Source organism: Callionymus lyra, chromosome 10 (genome assembly GCF_982586985.1).
Source record: "Callionymus lyra chromosome 10, fCalLyr1.hap1.1, whole genome shotgun sequence".
NCBI classification, from domain to species: domain Eukaryota; kingdom Metazoa; phylum Chordata; class Actinopteri; order Syngnathiformes; family Callionymidae; genus Callionymus; species Callionymus lyra.
In genome coordinates, this window is record NC_141827.1 from 3303687 (window position 1) to 3325884 (window position 22198).

Genomic DNA, 22198 nt, shown 5'->3' on the forward strand with positions numbered 1-22198 from the left:
CATTTCTCTTGCTTGACGATCATTTTGTCAACTTTCTTTAAACAAAGGTTTATATAACGAGCCGATGTCACTTTCATTTTATCAACAAAAATATTGACTTATTCTCCGTTTTCTTCTTTGTCATCATGAAACATGTGCAACACTATTATTTGAACAAAATGTTTTAATCTGGTCATAAAAGCTATAAGTATGTTCCGATGAAGCATCATTTAAATATTGATAATAAAAACAATTAATGAAGCGTCATTTAAATAACATAATAATAACAATAACATAATAACAATTAATGTAGCGTCATTTAAATAACATAATAATAACAATAACATAATAACAATTAATGAAGCGTCATTTAAATAACATAATAATAACAATTAATGTAGCGTCATTTAAATAACATAATAATAACAATTAATGAAGCGTCATTTAAATAACATAATAATAACAATTAATGAAGCGTCATTTAAATAACATAATAATAACAATAACATAATAACAATTAATGAAGCGTCATTTAAATAACATAATAATAACAATAACATAATAACAATTAATGTAGCGTCATTTAAATAACATAATAATAACAATTAATGAAGCGTCATTTAAATAACATAATAATAACAATTAATGAAGCGTCATTTAAATAACATAATAATAACAATAACATAATAACAATTAATGAAGCGTCATTTAAATAACATAATAATAACAATAACATAATAACAATTAATGTAGCGTCATTTAAATAACATAATAATAACAATTAATGAAGCGTCATTTAAATAACATAATAATAACAATTAATGTAGCGTCATTTAAATAACATAATAATAACAATTAATGTAGCGTCACTTAAATAACATAATAATAACAATTAATGAAGCGTCATTTAAATAACATAATAAAAACAATTAATGAAGCGTCATTTAAATAACATAATAATAACAATAACATAATAATAACAATTAATGAAGCGTCATTTAAATAACATAACAATAACAAATAATGAAGCGTCATTTAAATAACATACACACTGTAATAATAACAATTAATGAAGCGTCATTTAAATAACATACAAACTGTAATAATAACAATTAATGAAGCGTCATTTAAATAACATACAAACTGTAATAACAATTAATGAAGCGTCATCTAAATAACATAATAATAACAATAACATAATAACAATTAATGTAGCGTCATTTAAATAACATAATAATAACAATAACATAATAACAATTAATGTAGCGTCATTTAAATAACATAATAATAACAATAACATAATAACAATTAATGAAGCGTAATTTAAATAACATAATAATAACAATAACATAATAACAATTAATGTAGCGTCATTTAAATAACATAATAACAATTAATGAAGCGTCATTAAATAACATAATAACAATTAATGTAGCGTCATTTAAATAACATAATAATAACAATAACATAATAACAATTAATGAAGCGTCATTTAAATAACATAATAATAACAATAACATAATAACAATTAATGTAGCGTCATTTAAATAACATAATAATAACAATAACATAATAACAATTAATGAAGCGTCATTTAAATAACATAATAATAACAATAACATAATAACAATTAATGAAGCGTCATTTAAATAACATAATAATAACAATAACATAATAACAATTAATGTAGCGTCATTTAAATAACATAATAATAACAATAACATAATAACAATTAATGAAGCGTCATTTAAATAACATAATAATAACAATAACATAATAACAATTAATGTAGCGTCATTTAAATAACATAATAACAATTAATGAAGCGTCATTTAAATAACATAATAATAACAATTAATGTAGCGTCATTTAAATAACATAATAATAACAATTAATGTAGCGTCACTTAAATAACATAATAATAACAATTAATGAAGCGTCATTTAAATAACATAATAATAACAATTAATGAAGCGTCATTTAAATAACATAATAATAACAATAACATAATAATAACAATTAATGAAGCGTCATTTAAATAACATAACAATAACAAATAATGAAGCGTCATTTAAATAACATAACAATAACAAATAATGAAGCGTCATTTAAATAACATACACACTGTAATAATAACAATTAATGAAGCGTCATTTAAATAACATACAAACTGTAATAATAACAATTAATGAAGCGTCATTTAAATAACATACAAACTGTAATAACAATTAATGAAGCGTCATCTAAATAACATACAAACTGTAATAATAACAATTAATGAAGCGTCATCTAAATAACATAATAATAACAATTAATGTAGCGTCATTTAAATAACATAATAATAACAATAACATAATAACAATTAATGTAGCGTCATTTAAATAACATAATAATAACAATAACATAATAACAATTAATGAAGCGTAATTTAAATAACATAATAATAACAATAACATAATAACAATTAATGTAGCGTCATTTAAATAACATAATAACAATTAATGAAGCGTCATTTAAATAACATAATAATAACAATTAATGTAGCGTCATTTAAATAACATAATAATAACAATAACATAATAACAATTAATGAAGCGTCATTTAAATAACATAATAACAATTAATGTAGCGTCATTTAAAAAACATAATAACAATTAATGTAGCGTCATTTAAATAACATAATAATAACAATTAATGAAGCGTCATTTAAATAACATAATAATAACAATTAATGAAGCGTCATTTAAATAACATAATAACAATTAATGAAGCGTCATTTAAATAACATAATAATAACAATTAATGTAGCGTCATTTAAATAACATAATAATAACAATACCATAATAACAATTAATGAAGCGTCATTTAAATAACAATAATAATTAATGTAGCGTCATTTAAATAACATAACAACAATTAATGTAGCATCATTTAAATAACATAATAATAACAATAACATAATAACAATTAATGAAGCGTCATTTAAATAACATAATAATAACAATTAATGAAGCGTCATTTAAATAACATAATAATAACAATAACATAATAACAATTAATGAAGCGTCATTTAAATAACATAATAATAACAATTAATGAAGCGTCATTTAAATAACATAATAACAATTAATGAAGCGTCATTTAAATAACATAATAATAACAATTAATGAAGCGTCATCTAAACAACATAATAATAACAATTAATGAAGCGTCATTTAAATAACATAATAATAACAATAACATAATAATAACAACTAATGAAGCGTCAGAAACTACAGACGGTGACGTTGATATGAAGTTTATCGTACAGAAATAAAGTCGCTCTGGTTTGTTCCCTAAATCATTTTTTTTTAACCACTCAATTCTAGGAAGTTACTCAAGTTCTTATAAAGTCATCAGAGGAACATGTGACCATATAAGGAAACATTCGATTATTGGTCACTGATGATGAAAATAAAATGATTCTTTTGACTGATGTTTGTATGAGTTTACGATTCATACGCTTTGAATCCGACGACTGCCTCTTGTTACCATTAACGTTATGACTTGTAATCAATTCTTTGTTCAACTTTTTTTACTTTACTTTTTGCTTGAAAACGTATTTTTACAAGAAAACTCTGTATAATCGTTGACATGATCATATCTGTTCATTATTTAATAATAAACACATCTTTAGAGGTCAACATGTGAACATCCACATCAAACTATATATATATAGATATATAATTATTACATATATTTAATACATATTATAATTATTACTTACTTTAAATTAAAAAAGCATTTTTTTTAACTAAAATATATATTAGATACAATTTATTTGTTTATAACTGGAAGACACAACGTGACATTTACATTCTTTCTAAAGATGTTTTGAGGATCATCTTCTCTCCCTCTCTCTCTCTCCTTCTCTCTCTCCTTCTCTCCCTCTCTCTCTCTCCTTCTCCCTCTCTCTCTCCTTCTCCCTCTCTCTCTCCCTCTCTCTCCTTCTCTCCCTCTCTCTCCTTCTCCCTCTCTCTCCCCCTCTTTCTCTCTCCTTCTCTCTCTCTCTCCCCCTCTCTCTCTCTCCCTCACCCCCCCTCTCTCTCCCTCACCCCCTCTCTCTCTCTCCACCTCTCTCTCTCTCCCTCACTCCCCCCTCTCTCTCTCTCTCTCTCTCCTTCTCTCCCCCTCTCTCTCTCCTTCTCTCCCCCTCTCTCTCTCTCTCCCTCACCCCCCTCTCTCTCTCTCTCTCCCTCTCTCTCTCTCCTTCTCTCCCCCTCTCTCTCTCCTTCTCTCCCCCTCTCTCTCTCTCTCCCTCACCCCCCCTCTCTCTCTCTCTCTCCCTCTCTCTCTCTCCTTCTCTCCCCCTCTCTCTCTCCTTCTCTCCCCCTCTCTCTCTCTCTCCCTCACCCCCCCTCTCTCTCTCTCCTTCTCTCCCCCTCTCTCTCTCCTTCTCTCCCCCTCTCTCTCTCCTTCTCTCCCCCTCTCTCTCTCTCTCCCTCACCCCCCCCCTCTCTCTCTTCCTCCCTCTCTCTCTCCCTCCACACAATACACTGGTGTCGTTGGTTCTGCTCCGACTCTCCCTGGGACTCGACCACATGTTGTTCTTTGTATCGAAGTAAGTGTCGAGATAACAAGAGACAAAGAACCGTCTGGTCTGGTCTGGACCTGCACGTGTCACCGTCTCACGTGGGATTCTTGTGCCAGAAACACCATCGCACAGATCTGTGTTGGAGGAGGATTCAGAGACTTGAGGGTCGATGGTTGGACTCCAGCTGTGGCAGGAAGTGATGACATCCTCTCCCATCATCCCCTGCTTCACTGGCCTCGCCGCAAGTCCGTTATGCAAGAACTGTTTACAGCGAGACCACGACGGCCCGCCTTCCAGCCCGTGACTGACGGGTCTGCAGCCGTGACTGGACCAGAACCTTCTGAGTCCGAGGCCGATACGCTCGTGGCCGCTGACGGGAAACCAGCGGAGAAATGATGCCTCCTTCGTTCTATTCTAGCGCAGAACTAAGTTTAGACTGGTGGCAATGAACCAGTTGGGATTCTGATCCCCAGAAAAACACGTCTCGGGCTTTTTAAAGTCTTCCCGGAGGCTGTAAGGTGACCCTGGAAACCGATGCTGCTCCGGGCGAGCGAGCAACGTGCCACGAAAAGACTGTTGAGTAAGAGGGAGGCACCTGTTCGCGGCGTGACTGGAGGCGGAGCTTCAGTGAGACCCGGAGACACGTTTGTCCGTCTGAGGCGTACGACAGCGCCGCGCGAGGACGGTCCTCACAGCAGGGGGTCCCTCACAGCAGGGGGTCCCTCACAGCAGGGGGTCCCTCACAGCAGGGGGTCCCCTCACAGCAGGGGGTCCCTCACAGCAGGGGGTCCCCTCACAGCAGGGGGTGCCTCACAGTCGGGCCTCCATTGTGTCAACACTGGGTTCACCGCTCGAAACCTTTATTTAAAATTATTAATTATAAATTTAAAATCGGCTCAAAATATAAATGAATTTTAAATCATGTTGTTTCTTTTATTTGAACGTCTTTAATGTCTAAAGGTTTATTTTCTGCAAACATTTCTCCGACTCTTTGACCCGAGCTAATGAAGCAGGTCATGGATTGAAGAAGAAGAAGAAGAAGAAGAATTCTTCTTTTCAGTTATTAATTAAGTTTTATAAGGAAAGGTTGACTTTAATTTTTGTTCAATCATTTCCAACACTTTCATAATCAATATTTAATCATCCAGAGCCTTTGAAGTTCAGTAAATATAAATACTATAAACTAAACAAATGTATTCATTTTAAAAATAATGACATTTTCTAATTCATTGGTTAAAAAACGGACACAAAAAAGTCATCAATAAACAAATGATTGAACTCAATTATTAAAAAAATTAAAACTCAACCTTTGAAAAGTTAAATTCACAGAATATTGTGACGATATAAACGTCTATATGGACGTCTTTGGAACAACAATGTTGTGGAACCTGCTGCTCTGTAGTCTGGGGTCACTGAGGTCACCGAGGTCACTGAGGTCACTCGCGGGTCCATGACCTGCTTCATTAGCTCGGGTCAAAGAGTCGGAGAAATGTTTGCAGAAAATAAACCTTTAGACGTTAAAGACGTTCAAATAAAAGGAACAACATGATTTCAAATTCATTTATATTTGGAGCTGATTTTTAATTGAACAGTATTTGAAGTTTATTTACACCTGAGGTTAAATGACTAAATGATTATTATTTTGTTAGACATGAACAAAGACACATCGAGGGTTCATTAGTCACGAAGTGCTGAGCTTTACTAAGATTCTTTACTAATTAGTTTGAATATGAATTAGTTATTTACTAAGATTCTTTAATAATAAGTTTGAATACTAATTAATTATTTACTAAGATACTTTAATAATAAGTTTGAATAATAATCAGTTATTTACTAAGATTCTTTAATAATAAGTTTGAATACTAATTAATTATTTACTAAGATTCTTTAATAAAAAGTTTGAATAATAATCAGTTATTTACTAAGATTCTTTAATAATAAGTTTGAATACTAATTAATTATTTACTAAGATACTTTAATAATAAGTTTGAATAATAATCAGTTATTTACTAAGATTCTTTAATAATTAGTTTGAATAATAATCAGTTATTTACTAAGATTCTTTACTAATTAGTTTGAATAATAATCAGTTATTTACTAAGATTCTTTACTAATTAGTTTGAATAATAATCAGTTATTTACTAAGATTCTTTACTAATTAGTTTGAATAATAATCAGTTATTTACTAAGATTCTTTACTAATTAGTTTGAATAATAATCAGTTATTTACTAAGATTCTTTACTAATTAGTTTGAATACTAATTAGTTATCAACTAAGATTCTTTAATAAAAAGATTGAATAATAATTAGTTATTTAGTAAGATTCTATAATAAAAAGTTTAAATAATAATTAGTTATATACTAAGATTCACTAATAATAAGTTAGAATACTAATTGGTTATTAACTTATATTCTTTATTAATAACTTTGAATACTAATTAGTTATTTACCAAGATTCTTTAATAATACGTTTGAATACTAATTAGTTATTTACTAAGATTCTTTAATAATAAGTTTGAATACTAATTAATTATTTACTAAGATACTTTAATAATAAGTTTGAATAATAATCAGTTATTTACTAAGATTCTTTAATAATTAGTTTGAATAATAATCAGTTATTTACTAAGATTCTTTACTAATTAGTTTGAATAATAATCAGTTATTTACTAAGATTCTTTACTAATTAGTTTGAATAATAATCAGTTATTTACTAAGATTCTTTACTAATTAGTTTGAATAATAATCAGTTATTTACTAAGATTCTTTACTAATTAGTTTGAATAATAATCAGTTATTTACTAAGATTCTTTACTAATTAGTTTGAATACTAATTAGTTATCAACTAAGATTCTTTAATAAAAAGATTGAATAATAATTAGTTATTTAGTAAGATTCTATAATAAAAAGTTTAAATAATAATTAGTTATATACTAAGATTCACTAATAATAAGTTAGAATACTAATTGGTTATTAACTTATATTCTTTATTAATAACTTTGAATACTAATTAGTTATTTACCAAGATTCTTTAATAATACGTTTGAATACTAATTAGTTATTTACTAAGATTCTTTACTAATTAGTTTGAATACTAATTAGTTATTTACTAAGATTATTTACTAATTAATTAGTTATTAACTAAGATTCTTTAATAATAAGTTTGAATAATAATTAGTTATTAACCAAGATTATTTACTAATTAGTTTGAATACTAATTAGTTATTAACTAAGATTCTTTAATAATAAGTTTGAATAATAATTAGTTATTAACCAAGATTATTTACTAATTAGTTTGAATACTAATTAGTTATTAACTAAGATTCTTTAATAATAAGTTTGAATAATAATTAGTTATTAACCAAGATTATTTACTAATTAGTTTGAATACTAATTAGTTATTTACTAAGATTCTTTAATCATTTGTTTGAATACTAATGAGTTCTTAACTAAGATTCCTTAGGTTGTAACTTTTGTTGAACTGGTTCAAGATGACGGTTTATATCTGAATGAGTATAAATGGTTGAAGGAATATAAACCAAGTCTTCTAGTCATTCTTTAACTGCCACTAAACTGCTTGAACCGTGGACCCGCTGACCTGGTCTAGTCACAAACCCTCATGGTTTATGACCACGTGTCACATGACGCCCTGGTGTGGTCAGTGACCCGAGTCGACTCGTGAACCGTCGACAAGATTTAAGATCACAACAGAGAACCGAGTCACTCGGACGCAACTGTGTCACGATGTCTCGACGATACGTTGGATTCTCGAGGCTTTAATGTTTCTTTCATCAAACATGTGTGATTGTGAGACGAGGAAACTTGACGTCAGAGTTCGGGTCGGAACTCCAGACCTTCACTGGCTCCGCTCTCTTCATTGCAAAAACAAACAAGTCTCTCCAAGACTTTCTCGCCTGCTTTCCATTTAGACAACAAGAAGCATTTTGTCTCCAGATGCCCGGCGTTATGTAACTGCTGCAAATGTGATGCAGCTGCTGATGGTGATTTCACTCTGGATCTCACACCCATCAGAGCTCGCCTGTGATGCAGGAGGTCAGTCCAGGACAACAATTAGCCAAGGTTGCTTTTTTAAAGTCTTTGATGCACGTCTGACAAGATCATTCAAGTGCAGATTGAAGATGGTGTTGAAGTCAAACTCCTGACACACTGTCCAAGAAAAGGTTTCAGTTCGAGACCTTTATCAGGAAAACTGTGGTGTTTGCAAACAGATTTTTCTTTGTTGAGCAGTGTGTAGATATTTTTCTCCTCGATAGATGAGCCTGGAAACCTTTCCATTATGGTAGTATCAGTAAAAAAAAAACATTTTTGCTTTACAGCAGCTTTGCAGGATCCGAGACGGTGATTGCATTTATTTCCACTTTTGCAAAAGTACTGGGAGGATTATTTGTCTCAGTTTCCAACAACAAATCAAACTAGAAAATGACCCCATTGAACCCATTATTATTGATTTGTAAACAAGTTTGGGTGTTTTACTACAATGCCAGTATACTGGTCCAACACTAGGGGGAGCCAGAAACAAATGCATTCAACCTTCCCAGTGTGGCTTTTATCTTGAATATCATTTATTACTTGTAACTACAGTGGTGACGATCAGTATTATTAACTGATCTATGATTAAAATCCATTATATCTTCATTCAAGAACAAGTAAATCATGGGTGTCCTTCTACTATTGAACACAGAGAAACCTCATTTTGTTCACTGCCTCACCTAGAGACCTGGCTTGAGGGGTCACCTAGAGACCTGGCTTGAGGGGTCACCTAGAGACCTGGCTTGAGGGGTCACTCACATGAACGACTGAAAGGTTAAGACGGTGCTTGACCTCTGACTCATGGCTGGTATTCACAGCAGAAGAATTTCAGCTTCTTCCAGTTTGCTCTCCTCTAAATGAAGAACTGAACTCCTCGCTAAGATATAGTTCTGCCAAACATCCTTCTGTAGGTCAGAGTAACGTTTAGACGAGTTACTTCCACGACTCAGAGACAGAAATTATAAAACAATATTAATAACTTAAGATGCATGAGCAGTGGAACAGTAATAATAGCAGTGAACTGTAACAATGTCAGAACTGGAGTAACATCAACACGTCTTGTGTGTGAGCTCACTGTAAATGTTCTCGCTCACTTGTGTGTGTGTGTGTCTCACTCACACACACACACACACACACACACACACACACACACACACACACACACACACACACACACACACACACACACACACACACACACACACACACACACACACACACACACACACACACACACACACACACACACACACACACACACACACACACACACACACACACACACACACACACACACACACACACACACACACACACACACACACACACACACACTTTATTTTGCATCAGCAGAAATGGCTCCAGCATTAGCGAGACAGCATCGTGTCAAGACTAATGCTGTGTCTAAAATCACATACTAGCGTACTGAAAGTTAGTATTTTTAGTGCGTAAGTGCGTCTCAATTCTTAGTATGTAAATGTAGTGCTCCATACACACTAAATTGTCACTAAAACGCCCACAAAACTGAGTATGGATCGATGGACACTAACCACCCTAAACGGCTCCATCTTAGTGACGTTTTAAACGGAAGTTACGTCATATATAAATGCATATATATATATATACACTTACAGGTGCATTTTCAGCAGCAGTAGCAGGATGACACGTCTTCGCTGCTGATACCAGCATAAATATCTCGCAAATATATCGATTCTCATATTCTATATTTTTTCATTATTTCTTTTTCCAAACTTGCAAAACGTGCTGCCAGCAGGTGGCGCTAGTGTTCCTACAGCTGTTTGAAACCATTGTTAAATAGTAGTAGAAGGAGAAGCTGTCGCGTCATTTCCTGTTAGTGTGTAGCAGCAGAGTTTGATTTGAGACATACTATCTGTGGAGGATTAGTTACTAGTTAGTACGTACACTATCCTGATGATACTAACTTCTAGTGTACTAAGAGAAGTATTCAATTTGAGACACAGCACAAGTCTTAAATAAAGTCCCTCCTGGTAGTTTTTCAAGTTGTGTTACTGTCTGCCCCTAGTGTCCGAATAGAGTAAGTGCAAGGTGTTCTGATCCTTTGTTTCATCGTTGACAATATAGTCACACAATACATTTGTCAACAATACATGAGAAAAGTCTATTGTTTTGTCATTTTCTTGTTTTACTTTCTCATATTTTCATCTTTAACAAAAAACTTTGCCGTTTTTTTCCCTCTCTGCACCAAAGGTCAGTTGAACCTGTTGAACCCCCTTAAGACCTTTGATGGTTTCTACCTTGGGCTGCCCTCATTATACTAGTAGAACATGACCCATTTTAAAGTCCAGGAATGTTAAGAGGCCCCGGGCTCCGGGCGTCAAGGCGCTCGATAGGCACCGGCTTATGTAACCGGAGTCATGCGAGCGGCGTTGTGTACACTGTGCTAAGTCAGGCCTCGTCAGTCGGTCGTATGCAAACACAAGCCTGTTATGCAACAGGTTTGTTTGTGCAACACAACACACCGGAGCCACAAAAATCTCTATGCAAATCAGCTGGTGATGACAAAGTTGAACCCAGAGTTCAAAGGTCACATCAAGAGAACGTAACTATCGCACAGACGGCAGCTGACAGAGAATCATTCAAAGAATGTTTCGTCTTCACCGAGATATTTGATGTAAGACATGATATAACCCAAGAAAACTGTGGTCACTGTTGTCATCACAACCATCAGAAACATATCAACACACAAACCTTCTGTAAACAAACTCAAAACAACATGTTTGAAATGATCCGCAGCAGGTTCTCGACCTTAAAACGTCTTCACCACCAACGTCGTGGAACGAGGACAACAACAAAATACAGCATCAAATAAATTCTTCTGTCGCAGTAAAAGCGTAAGTATTCGATAAAGAGAAGATCAATCGTGGATCTTATGCTGGTATAAGGAATAGAATGTTTGAAAAACCATGTTGTGAGTGAAACTGATGAAAATAACATGCTTGGTAAAAACAATAAGCTCAAATATTTGTAATAATAATAAAGACATATTTAAATATATATACATCTTTTCAATGGAATACTTGATACTGTTCATCTCCCACCCGAGGTCCTCATGGTTTATAAATGTGCATGACATCTGTAACTAACAACTCGTCAGTGATTTTTAAACTCTAAACGAAGACGTCGACCTCCACGAACCCGACGACCTGGACTCACCTGGATGACGGTGTTCCCGCCCTCCAACAGAGCGATGGCCAGTAGAATGCTCTCCTGGAAGATCCGGTCACTGGTAGCGTTCATGATGAGGTCGATGACTAGATCCGACGCGCCCTCCTTGTCCAGGTGACACTGGACCTCCGCCAGACTCAGCTCCCCTCGACCTCCGACCCCAGAACTGACCACTGTGGGAGCAGGACGGACGTTTGATTGACAACTGGAACGGGTCAACCAACAAACAAGTTGAACTAATAAACTAAACTAGCTGCACCTGTGATGGTTTGGAACAGACATGTTTTGTTTTTAACATAAATTGAATGTAAACTTGTTGTGGTTTAAAATGAACGCATTAAACTAATGAATATAATTATTGATTAAACATCATTATGTAACTTACTTAAATCTCCATCTATTATAGTTGTACTTGCTTGTGTTAGATAAGTTTGTTATATCATACATTTATAATTTATAAAATACATTTTATACAATATATTTGTAGATACTATTTTGTTTACTATCACTAAGTTAGTTGAAAGAACGTACAAAAACATCTGCCGCCACAAGCGAGCGGACGCCGTGATAATCAGGACCATCAGAGCGTCGTAGAAGAACATTAAAGCAAACAAGAACACGTCCTGTTCTCGTAGCAGCTCCGGTCGCTAGGCAACCACACGGCTTGTGTTGTGCTCAGAAGAGCCGTCGTTCTCTGCATCAATTTATTCAGTTATGACCCGCGGACGGGTTGAAAACACAAGTTTGAAGTGTTAAATATAATACATTAATAAAGGTATTTGTCAGATATATATATATATATATTTATTTTTTCTGATAAAGTCAATTAAAACATGAACAGAAAAAGAAAAGACCCTTGTATATGATCCTAGAAACCAAACCTTTTTGACCAGAAGTGACAAAAATAAATCAGGTTTTGTGACTTTTTACTTCTGTGTTTAAAGAAGTACATTCAAAAAAGCTAGTTAAGTAAAAAACAATGAACATGTTAAGTTTAAGTAAAAGTACATTTTTCTAAAGCGATTTGCCCAAACATATAAATTTCAATTCAGATGTTTTTTTGAACAGCACCACGACTCTAATGCTACACAAATACACATCTGATATGTTACACAAAGTACCATTTTTTATAGAGAACTACTTTTATTAAATTGTGAATTTTTTTATTTGTATTCCAGTCAGGATTGATTTTGTGTCTAAAGTCCACTGAAGTAACATAGAAGATATTTCTAACAACAATAATAATACTAATATTCAAGAAATAAAATGAGAATAAGCCCTTGAATAACTTCACACAACACTAGTAATAAAGAATAAAAAGCTGTTCCTCTGGTGGTTCTACTCTGGTAATAAAAGGGAACCAAACTCTAAAATCGCAACTGAAGTTGTGCAACATTCACAAAAATAACACTAGAGTTTACATTCTCTCTCAGATCCGTTTGGATGACACTTTAAAAACTCTAAAATAAAAAAGAATGTACTGTATGTGGTCGATGTGGTTTTTCAGATACTACATTCGTTTAAAATGTTAATTAGTTAAACCACACATTTATAAACTCTCGATTCATTGGGTGAGGTCGACACACTTTCCTCACAGTCGGGCTGGACTTCACACCGACCTGTGGGAGACTTCCCTGCTGCTCCGGCGCTGAGCGGACCAGCACTGAAGGCCAGGCTGTCCCTCCTGAGGCCCGACTTCACGTTCCCATAGTAACGGTTGACCAAGATCTGTCGCAGAGCTTCTCCCTGTCGGCGAGAAGTTTGTGTTACGACTTTTATTTCAGAGAAAACGTGTCGTTTGACTTTCAAACACGCGTCACTCGGTTCGGAGACTTCAGCTCTGAACTACACAACCGTTCACGACTCTGGGGAGATGGTGTCGAACTCTTCAAGCCAGTGAGAGGTTTGTGAGAAAAGGTCACACACTTGACTGGGATTTTTGTCGTGCATCGACACAAACACTCATGAGTCGTCGGCGCCGTCATTCGCAGACTGGTGTGGTCGTGCCGTCATGCGGGGGATTGCCCAGTTCTGCTGCCGAAACCTCAAATTTCAAGATCGTGTCTCAGGAACTCACCAGACTTACTCAAGTATCTCAGATCCTAAAGCGCTCGGCGTCGCATCCTGTTTCTTTAAACTTCCAGAAACTAAAATTCCAGTTTCAAACGTGAAACATTTAATTTCATGAAACATAAATAATAAAAATTTGTGAATGAAAACCAAACTATATTTCATTCACGCCTCGTGCATTAAGAAGAAGGTCAACATGCTCTGGAGCCGCCGTGACTGACAGCTGTCCATCAAAGATGGCGGCCCAGCCGCCCACACAGGGTACCTACCCTCTTCTGGTCCTCCAGCTGCTTCTGCGGCAGGTTTGGATCAAGCTCCTTAAAGGGTGATGTGAGTAAGCAGAAAGCAGTGCAGTAAAGAAGTCAAAGACAAAAGTGTGGATTAGAAATTAATTCATCAACAACATGCAGGAGGAACATGCAGGCAGGAAGTGCTCGTGAGGGAAGATCATGCAACAGAATCATCGATCTCTCTTCGTCAAATCTAAACAGAATCAAATCCTTCACGAAAACGACTTCACACACACGGGACCAGCATCTGTGTGACGTCCAGGTCGAGCATGACTTGACATTTCAAAGCGTATTCATGAGTCGCGGCTCAGTTTTCAGACGCGACACACGATGGTTTCCTCGCTCATGACGGGACATGTGTGGCGGTGGAATGAGGCGCGACCCGGTGCAGGGTCAGCGGATCTAACAGGGGTCTCAAAACAACACACCTCGGCAGGAACCTCGGGCTCGGGCGGAGGAGGCGTCAGCTACGTGGACACAGAAGAATGAAGTTAGTGGGTTAGTGATGAGACACGGTGACTAGTTCCTGGTCTACGCTCTACGTCTCGGCTGTTCCACGGAAACCAGATGTTCACGAGGAGTTCAAACCAACTGAACGGTTGCTGAACGACTCAATGATTCACAACATTTTGAATCTACTTTTCATCAGTCTCGTCACTCGGAGCAGACCTCGAATATTTTAATATCCAAACCTCGATGTTTTCGTGTCAGTGTCACGTGGTTTGAGACGCCCTGATATTCAACCTGGAGCTTCTAGAAACTACAGTCTGATCTTCTTTTTGGCAACAAAAACCCTTATCCGTGAGAGTCTGGACCAGAACCTTCCGTGGAACAGCCCTGATCTACGAGCCACACACAGCTGGAGTCAGAGATTAACGGCTGGAGTGCGTTCATGACAGTGAAGATGAAGCAGCAGCAGCAGCGATGATCTCGTTTCTCTTCCCACATCAGAGACCCCTGACTCACTTCACTACTGTCTCGACCACACAAGTCATGTTGAAGATCAGATAATGACTTGACATTTCATCTATTTTGTATTATCAACATCTTCATATCTTTCTTTAACTTTCATAGATTCAATTCAAATTCATTTGGAACTTTTATTTTTTTTTACCGTTTAGGTTCCAGTCCCAGCTCTATAGGTCACTGGAACGTGGACACCCTGGACAGGTTTTTAAGAATCTGTTTTTATCATTTATACTTTTAATTAATGACTATAATAATAAAATAAATATCTAATTTATTCTTGAAAAGTTGAGAAGGAAAATAACATTTGTAACATCTTTAACTGTAGAAAATAATTAAAAATATTGATATATACTTTGCATGTAATTTATAATAAAATAATAATGAATAAACTACTGATGATCTAAACACGGAGACACTTCCTCCTGCTGATTATTCATGAAACGTTTGAATCTTTAAACTGAAGTTTAATAAAAGCTGCGCACTTTCCAATAAATCAAATTAAAGTTACTAAATAATTAAACACTTCCTCCGCAACATTACTGTCCTTGAAGCACTTTTATCTCATTCTCTCACATCATCAAACCTGGAGAGAAACAACCAGAAATCATTCTTCTAAACGAGCAGAAATCAAAGGAGAACATTTCTTTATATAACACACACATGTCTCGCACTGACTTGGCAGCGTTCTCGCCCGTATTATGTCACCGCGTACGAGGCAGACATCCTCTCATGTGACCTTTCAGCCTCTCCAGCGACACGTGAGGCAGGAAAAGCAAACGAACGCAGACCAGTTTGATCATGTTTCTATTCGTGGCACAATGAGATAACCTCGGCTAATAGGTGAGGCATCGCCGGCTCTAATCCCGTCTCCAGTTACACTCCCTGGATAATTCAGCGCCGTGTGTGACGAGCGGAGGACGGCGGCGAGGAATGCTTGGGTCGTGACAACAAACAAAAGGCCTGATAATTATATAGATCGCTTCGTGAATAAGAGAGACGTGTGTGTGTGTGTGTGTGTGTGTGTGTGTGTGTGTGTGTGTGTGTGTGTGTGTGTGTGTGCATTCTTGAAATGCTCGAGCACAAGTTCCTGTCTCTCAAAACACACGGACGAGGGGATTTCCACTCGGACAGAACACGGAGGCATTAATGTGTGATGTCACTTCCTGATCGTAGTTTATTATTAACTACACATTCAACTCTAAATAAAATGTTAAATATAATTTTCTCCTTTTTCTTTCCATCTGAGTATTTGCCGTCTTTGAAAATAAAGTGAAATAATTGGTAAAACTTCAAATGTAAAATTTATTTTTATTCATTATTTTTTTTACATTTATTTTGCCGTCGCCAATAATTCCAGTGTTTAAATTTAAATGAAATCATAAGTGTGTGATCGTCAGAGCCCTAGTCTGGATTATAATCTAATGATTCAACCGTTACCGCGGTGACGAGATAAAGAAGATCTATGTTTCACTAGAAAACATAAAAAAATACACTAAACATGATCTTGAAATCAACTTGGAGTTGAATAACAAACAAATATGATATATTTCTGTATATTCGTTTTTAGAGACGACGTGTGAAAAACACTTAACAATCTTTATTTTAACTATTGTACATAAACACTATTTTAAAACATCCACAAAGTATTTCTTTATGTTTACTAGTGGCTCAGAGTAGATCAGTTATTATAAAATAAATAATAAAGGAAGTCGATGTTTCGCCTCAAAATAAAAAAACAGAACAACACAAGTTATTTTTGGGTTAGTTTGCAAAAAGATGTCAGAAACATAAAGAGATTAAAAATGACATTTAATCGAGTATAAAAAAGGAAAACACTGTTTAATTGTTTCTGGATCAGGACTTTTGATGGAGTGAAAACAAGTGTGAATCATATAAAACTTCAAAATAAAATCCCCTTCATCTTTTATCTAACATTGAGAACAGTTTTTAGTTTTGACACTTGAACGCTTGACTTTTAGTCGTTTTCATTTGACTCACGGCAGTTTGAAGAGGTTGTGTAATGTTTCAAACACAAATATTTATTTGAGTTCCTCTGAATAATCCAGTTAACCACGGAGGGGGCGAGACTAATGGATTCTGCCGTAAATATCTTTTGATCTGATCTCGTCTGTCGTCTCTCAGAGGTCACTGCCGTCAACGAAAGTTCAAACGATAACAAAGACGGTATGGATGGAATAAACGTCACCACATGAAGACACGTGAAGGAGGGATGGAGCGCTAGCAGCCCAGTCATGGATGGAAACTTAAGGACTTATTCAACGGTTTCCTGGGAGACGATCACTAGACTAGACAGAATGAAAGAAGGAAAATGATCAACCTCAGCCACATCACTCTCATCATCAAAGGCAATCAGCTGCAAGAGAAAAGCGTTAGTAGATTAGTGAAAGCTGTCACTCACAAACCGACGTGACACGTTAGTCGATTAGTAGTTATGAGTTAGTTTCGTTATCGACTATTTGACATCATCTAAGTGATGGGATTCACGACGTGTACCATTGTGTGAGACATCATCAGGACGTCAGCGCTTCACAGAAGCGTGAGTGACAGTGAAAGTACCTTCTCCCCATAGCCTCGGTCCTTGGTCATCATCTCCCTCAGAGTCTGCAGCACTTTGATGCACAGACGCTCCTCGTTCTCCTCCAGCAGCTGCTTGGTGTGTTTGATTAATCTGACGACGAGACATCCAACAGATCTTAACTTCCTTGAGATCCAGAGATCAACCTTGACTTCTCCTCCAGCATCCATGTGAAGAACGAGCCACATCAGCCTGTGATCTAACCTTCAGCCTCAACATCAGGTTTGATCATCTAATCATTTGAACACATTTGAGAAGAAACAACAAGTTCATCTGAACTCTCAGATGTGTCGTCATCAAAGTCTTCTCTATGATCGTACTTTTTGTAGGATGAATACATCGGATCTGCATCTGAACCCAGAGTTCTTCTACAGAAGAGTCTCTTAGATGCCGAGGCCTCGAGGGAGTCTTTAACCTCATTCACACCTTGTTGTTTAGTGGGTTTTTTTGGACACATTTGCTGATATGGACGCGTTCAAAAGCAAAGCAGACAATGGAAGGCGACGCCTACTTTGAAATGAATCCTCCACTTTCACACTTCTTGCGAGCGTCTGTGTTTTCGGGGAAGAGAAGCTCCGGACGATGCAGGACGTCCACGAGCACAGAGAGCTCGGCCTGGACCAGCGGCCGGAGTCGATCCTCCAGAGCAGACACGATGTCCTGGAGAACAACAGACGGCCGTTTCATTATGACCGGCTACTGTAATAACATGTGAGCCTCCTATCGATCAATGTTAACAACCTGGAATAAAGTATTTGAATAGATTATAAGAGAAAAAGCCAACATTGAAAGATGCAAAACAATTGTCAATGTGTGTTAAATAATGATATAATGATAGTTTAGCTCAGGGGTCGCAAACCTTTACATCTCAAAGAGCCGTTTGGACCTGTTTCCTACAGGAAAGAACACACTAGGAGCAGCAAAACCCTTTTTTAATTTTGAAAGATAAATATATAATATAGACTTTCTTTTTTTCCTTTATGCTATATTTAAACAAACTATAATTCAAATATTAGTGAGTGATAGTTCACCCCAAATTCAACTCTAATCACCCACAGCCTAAAGCTCTCATGTCGAGGCTTCAATCCAAGATGGACGTTAAAAACATCATAACATCATAATATAAGACGAAGACCACTGAGCTCCAGTCGCTACATTAAAATGAACAAACATTTTGTCTCCAAAAAGGACAGATTACTCTGAAAATAATTCCAAACCTTAGTCGACACAAGGGTGAGAAGAAAATGAGTGAAGTTTGAATTTGAAGTGAAATGTAACTTAAAGATAATTATCACAACAATGTCTTGTTTATTTACTGCAGTTTGTTGAACTGATTCATGTTTGTTTTGTCTTTTGTATGTAAAGACTCACGGGTGTGTGTGACGGATGTTGTTCTGATATCAGCGAAGTGACGTCTTACGGTAACAGTTTTCGTTAAATAACATTTGAACTGCAGGACAGCTGACGTATTTCATGCGTCATTCGACGCAAACATTTCAATGAAACGCCCACATTTATACCAATACTTGTTTTCAAAAACCTCATGGAGCCCCATCAGGGGGTCTTTGATCGCTTGTTTCTGTCGCGGGCGCACGCGAGGGGGGCGGGGCTTAGGTTCAGTCAGCGAGCGTTACGTGGAGCTTGATTTATTTTCATCTTACAGCTCCGTTCTGCAAACACTATATAGGTGCAGGTCTTCATTTGTGACCGGCTCACCGTGTCGATCTCAAATATAGTCGCACAGTCAATATTCTGGGCGCACCCTGGAGTCCTGGCTGACTGAAGAGTGTTGCTGATAACTCTTCATTTTTCTCTTTTATTTCCTCACACAACCTCTTCTCAGACCCTGAAGAAAGTGTGTCATGATTCTCCAAAAGACCAAACTTTTTTTTTTAAGGCTGGAATCAAAATGCGCAACTGAAACCAAAAAAAAAAGTTTGTCCTCCGTCATCAAAACCAAAACCCTCCCTTCACCAAATCATCCGTTTCCTGTGTGAAAGGTTTCACTTGAACGGAACCAGACGATCGCTCAGCCTTCCACAGAATTCTGAGTCATGCGTTACAAGAAAACAGGGCGAACGCTCGACTCACGTAGAAGTATCTTGTTGTTTCAGAGAAGTGATGATTACTCAGAGCGTTGTTAGTTACACTAGAACGATCATATAAATGTATATTTTCAACATAGTTTTTTGTCAAATAATTATGTTTATTTGATCCTTTTTATGTTTTTTTTTTCTTTTCATTATTCTCCCATTTATTAAAGTCAATAAAAGTCACTTGATGATGAAAATTATTTTTTCTTCTCCTCGAGTTGATCGACCCTTCACTGACCTGGAGTCGTTCAATAATGTTCCTGTAGTCTCTGGACGTGGTCAGACCAGAGTCCCGTCTGGACATGTTCTTGGCCGACAGTCTCCAGTTCAGGATGCTTTTCTGAACCACGTTATTGGACTTGACGAACAGGTTGTTGACTTGACTGTCCAGGTCCACGGGGATGGCGATGGCTCTGCTCTTGGCTGTGAGGAGAGACATTGAACAAACATCTCAAAGTGAGTTGGTGTCACCGTGTACAGTAGGAATTATGACTGTTCTATAAAGGGATGCAAATCATTCAGGTTCAGCAACAAACTGGTTCTTTTGAAATATTTCCAGGCTGTTGCTCCTATGCTGTGTTTGATGATCTACTGACTCCTTCAAGAACCATCTCTGTGTTTGATGATCTACTGACTCCTTCAAGAACCATCTCTGTGTTTGATGATCTACTGACTCCTTCAAGAAACATCTGTGTTTGATGATCTACTGACTCCTTCAAGAAACATCTGTGTTTGATGATCTACTGACTCCTTCAAGAAACATCTGTGTTTGATGATCTACTGACTCCTTCAAGAAACATCTGTGTTTGATGATCTACTGACTCCTTCAAGAAACATCTGTGTTTGATGATCTACTGACTCCTTCAAGAAACATCTGTGTTTGATGATCTACTGACTCCTTCAAGAAACATCTATGTTTGATGATCTACTGACTCCTTCAAGAAACATGTGTGTTTGATGATCTACTGACTCCTTCAAGAAACATCTGTGTTTGATGATCTACTGACTCCTTCAAGAAACATCTTTGTTTGATGATCTACTGACTCCTTCAAGAAACATCTGTGTTTGATGATCTACTGACTCCTTCAAGAAACATCTGTGTTTGATGATCTACTGACTCCTTCAAGAAACATCTGTGTTTGATGATCTACTGACTCCTTCAAGAAACATCTATGTTTGATGATCTACTGACTCCTTCAAGAAACATGTGTGTTTGATGATCTACTGACTCCTTCAAGAAACATCTGTGTTTGATGATCTACTGACTCCTTCAAGAAACATCTTTGTTTGATGATCTACTGACTCCTTCAAGAAACATCTGTGTTTGATGATCTACTGACTCCTTCAAGAAACATCTATGTTTGATGATCTACTGACTCCTTCAAGAAACATGTGTGTTTGATGATCTACTGACTCCTTCAAGAAACATCTGTGTTTGATGATCTACTGACTCCTTCAAGAAACATCTTTGTTTGATGATCTACTGACTCCTTCAAGAAACATCTGTGTTTGATGATCTACTGACTCCTTCAAGAAACATCTGTGTTTGATGATCTACTGACTCCTTCAAGAAACATCTGTGTTTGATGATCTACTGACTCCTTCAAGAAACATCTGTGTTTGATGATCTACTGACTCCTTCAAGAAACATGTGTGTTTGATGATCTACTGACTCCTTCAAGAAACATCTTTGTTTGATGATCTACTGACTCCTTCAAGAAACATGTGTGTTTGATGATCTACTGACTCCTTCAAGAAACATCTGTGTTTGATGATCTACTGACTCCTTCAAGAAACATCTGTGTTTGATGATCTACTGACTTCTGCAAGAAACATCTCAAGAAATTTTTATTTGTGCTTTTCAATGATTTTCTGAGACTCATGTGTACGTCTTATGTGTCTTGATCATGAGGACAAGCACCCATCACTAATAATTGCAATAACAAAGGTAGGTGTTGGTGGTCGGCATCTTACCCACGTCAGAGAGAACCTTGATGCAGGCTTCAACAGACGCCTTCTGGACCGGGTTGAGCCAGTTACAGTGGAATACCCGAAATACTCCCTGTAGCAGCTGAACAAACACTGGCTGACGGGTCTGTCAACATAAAAATAAGATCAAATGACTACTATAGGAGTCAAATGTGAGAAACTCAGATTAGATTTAAACAGTAAATTTTGTGCAGGTCTGGGATCAGTGGGACGTCTGTTTTTACAACTAGGGGATACAGTGGGACCCAGGATTTAATTGGATTCTACCACCGATCTAGTAGCATGTGGCCGCCTCCGGACACAATAAATACCTCAGTTATCTTTCCCAGAATAGCTGCCTGTTTAAAAGAAAACACATTTCATGTGATTGGGAGTAACTGGC

General features: G+C 36.2%; 1 protein-coding gene across 6 annotated transcripts in view; it reads right to left on the bottom strand.

Moving 5' to 3' along the window:
* The window catches only part of itpr1b (inositol 1,4,5-trisphosphate receptor, type 1b), an 86272-nt gene that overhangs the window by 33130 nt on the left and 30944 nt on the right, over window positions 1-22198 (bottom strand). For 5 of the 6 annotated variants that reach the window (XR_015712946.1, XR_015712947.1, XM_087801651.1 and 2 more), the window contains exons 36-41: window positions 21802-21922; window positions 20066-20250; window positions 18246-18394; window positions 17716-17827; window positions 13429-13555; window positions 11798-11982 (exon numbers count right to left, since the gene is read on the bottom strand). Coding sequence is in view for 4 of the 6 variants with exons in the window: in XM_087801651.1 (XP_087657777.1) it covers window positions 11798-11982; window positions 13429-13555; window positions 17716-17827; window positions 18246-18394; window positions 20066-20250; window positions 21802-21922 (879 nt within the window). In the remaining 2 variants the exon portion in view is untranslated. Of the gene's footprint in view, window positions 1-11797; window positions 11983-13428; window positions 13556-14148; window positions 14197-14597; window positions 14637-17419; window positions 17513-17715; window positions 17828-18245; window positions 18395-20065; window positions 20251-21801; window positions 21923-22127; window positions 22155-22198 lie in introns of all 6 variants that reach the window. The other variant, XM_087801655.1, reaches the window with a different exon arrangement.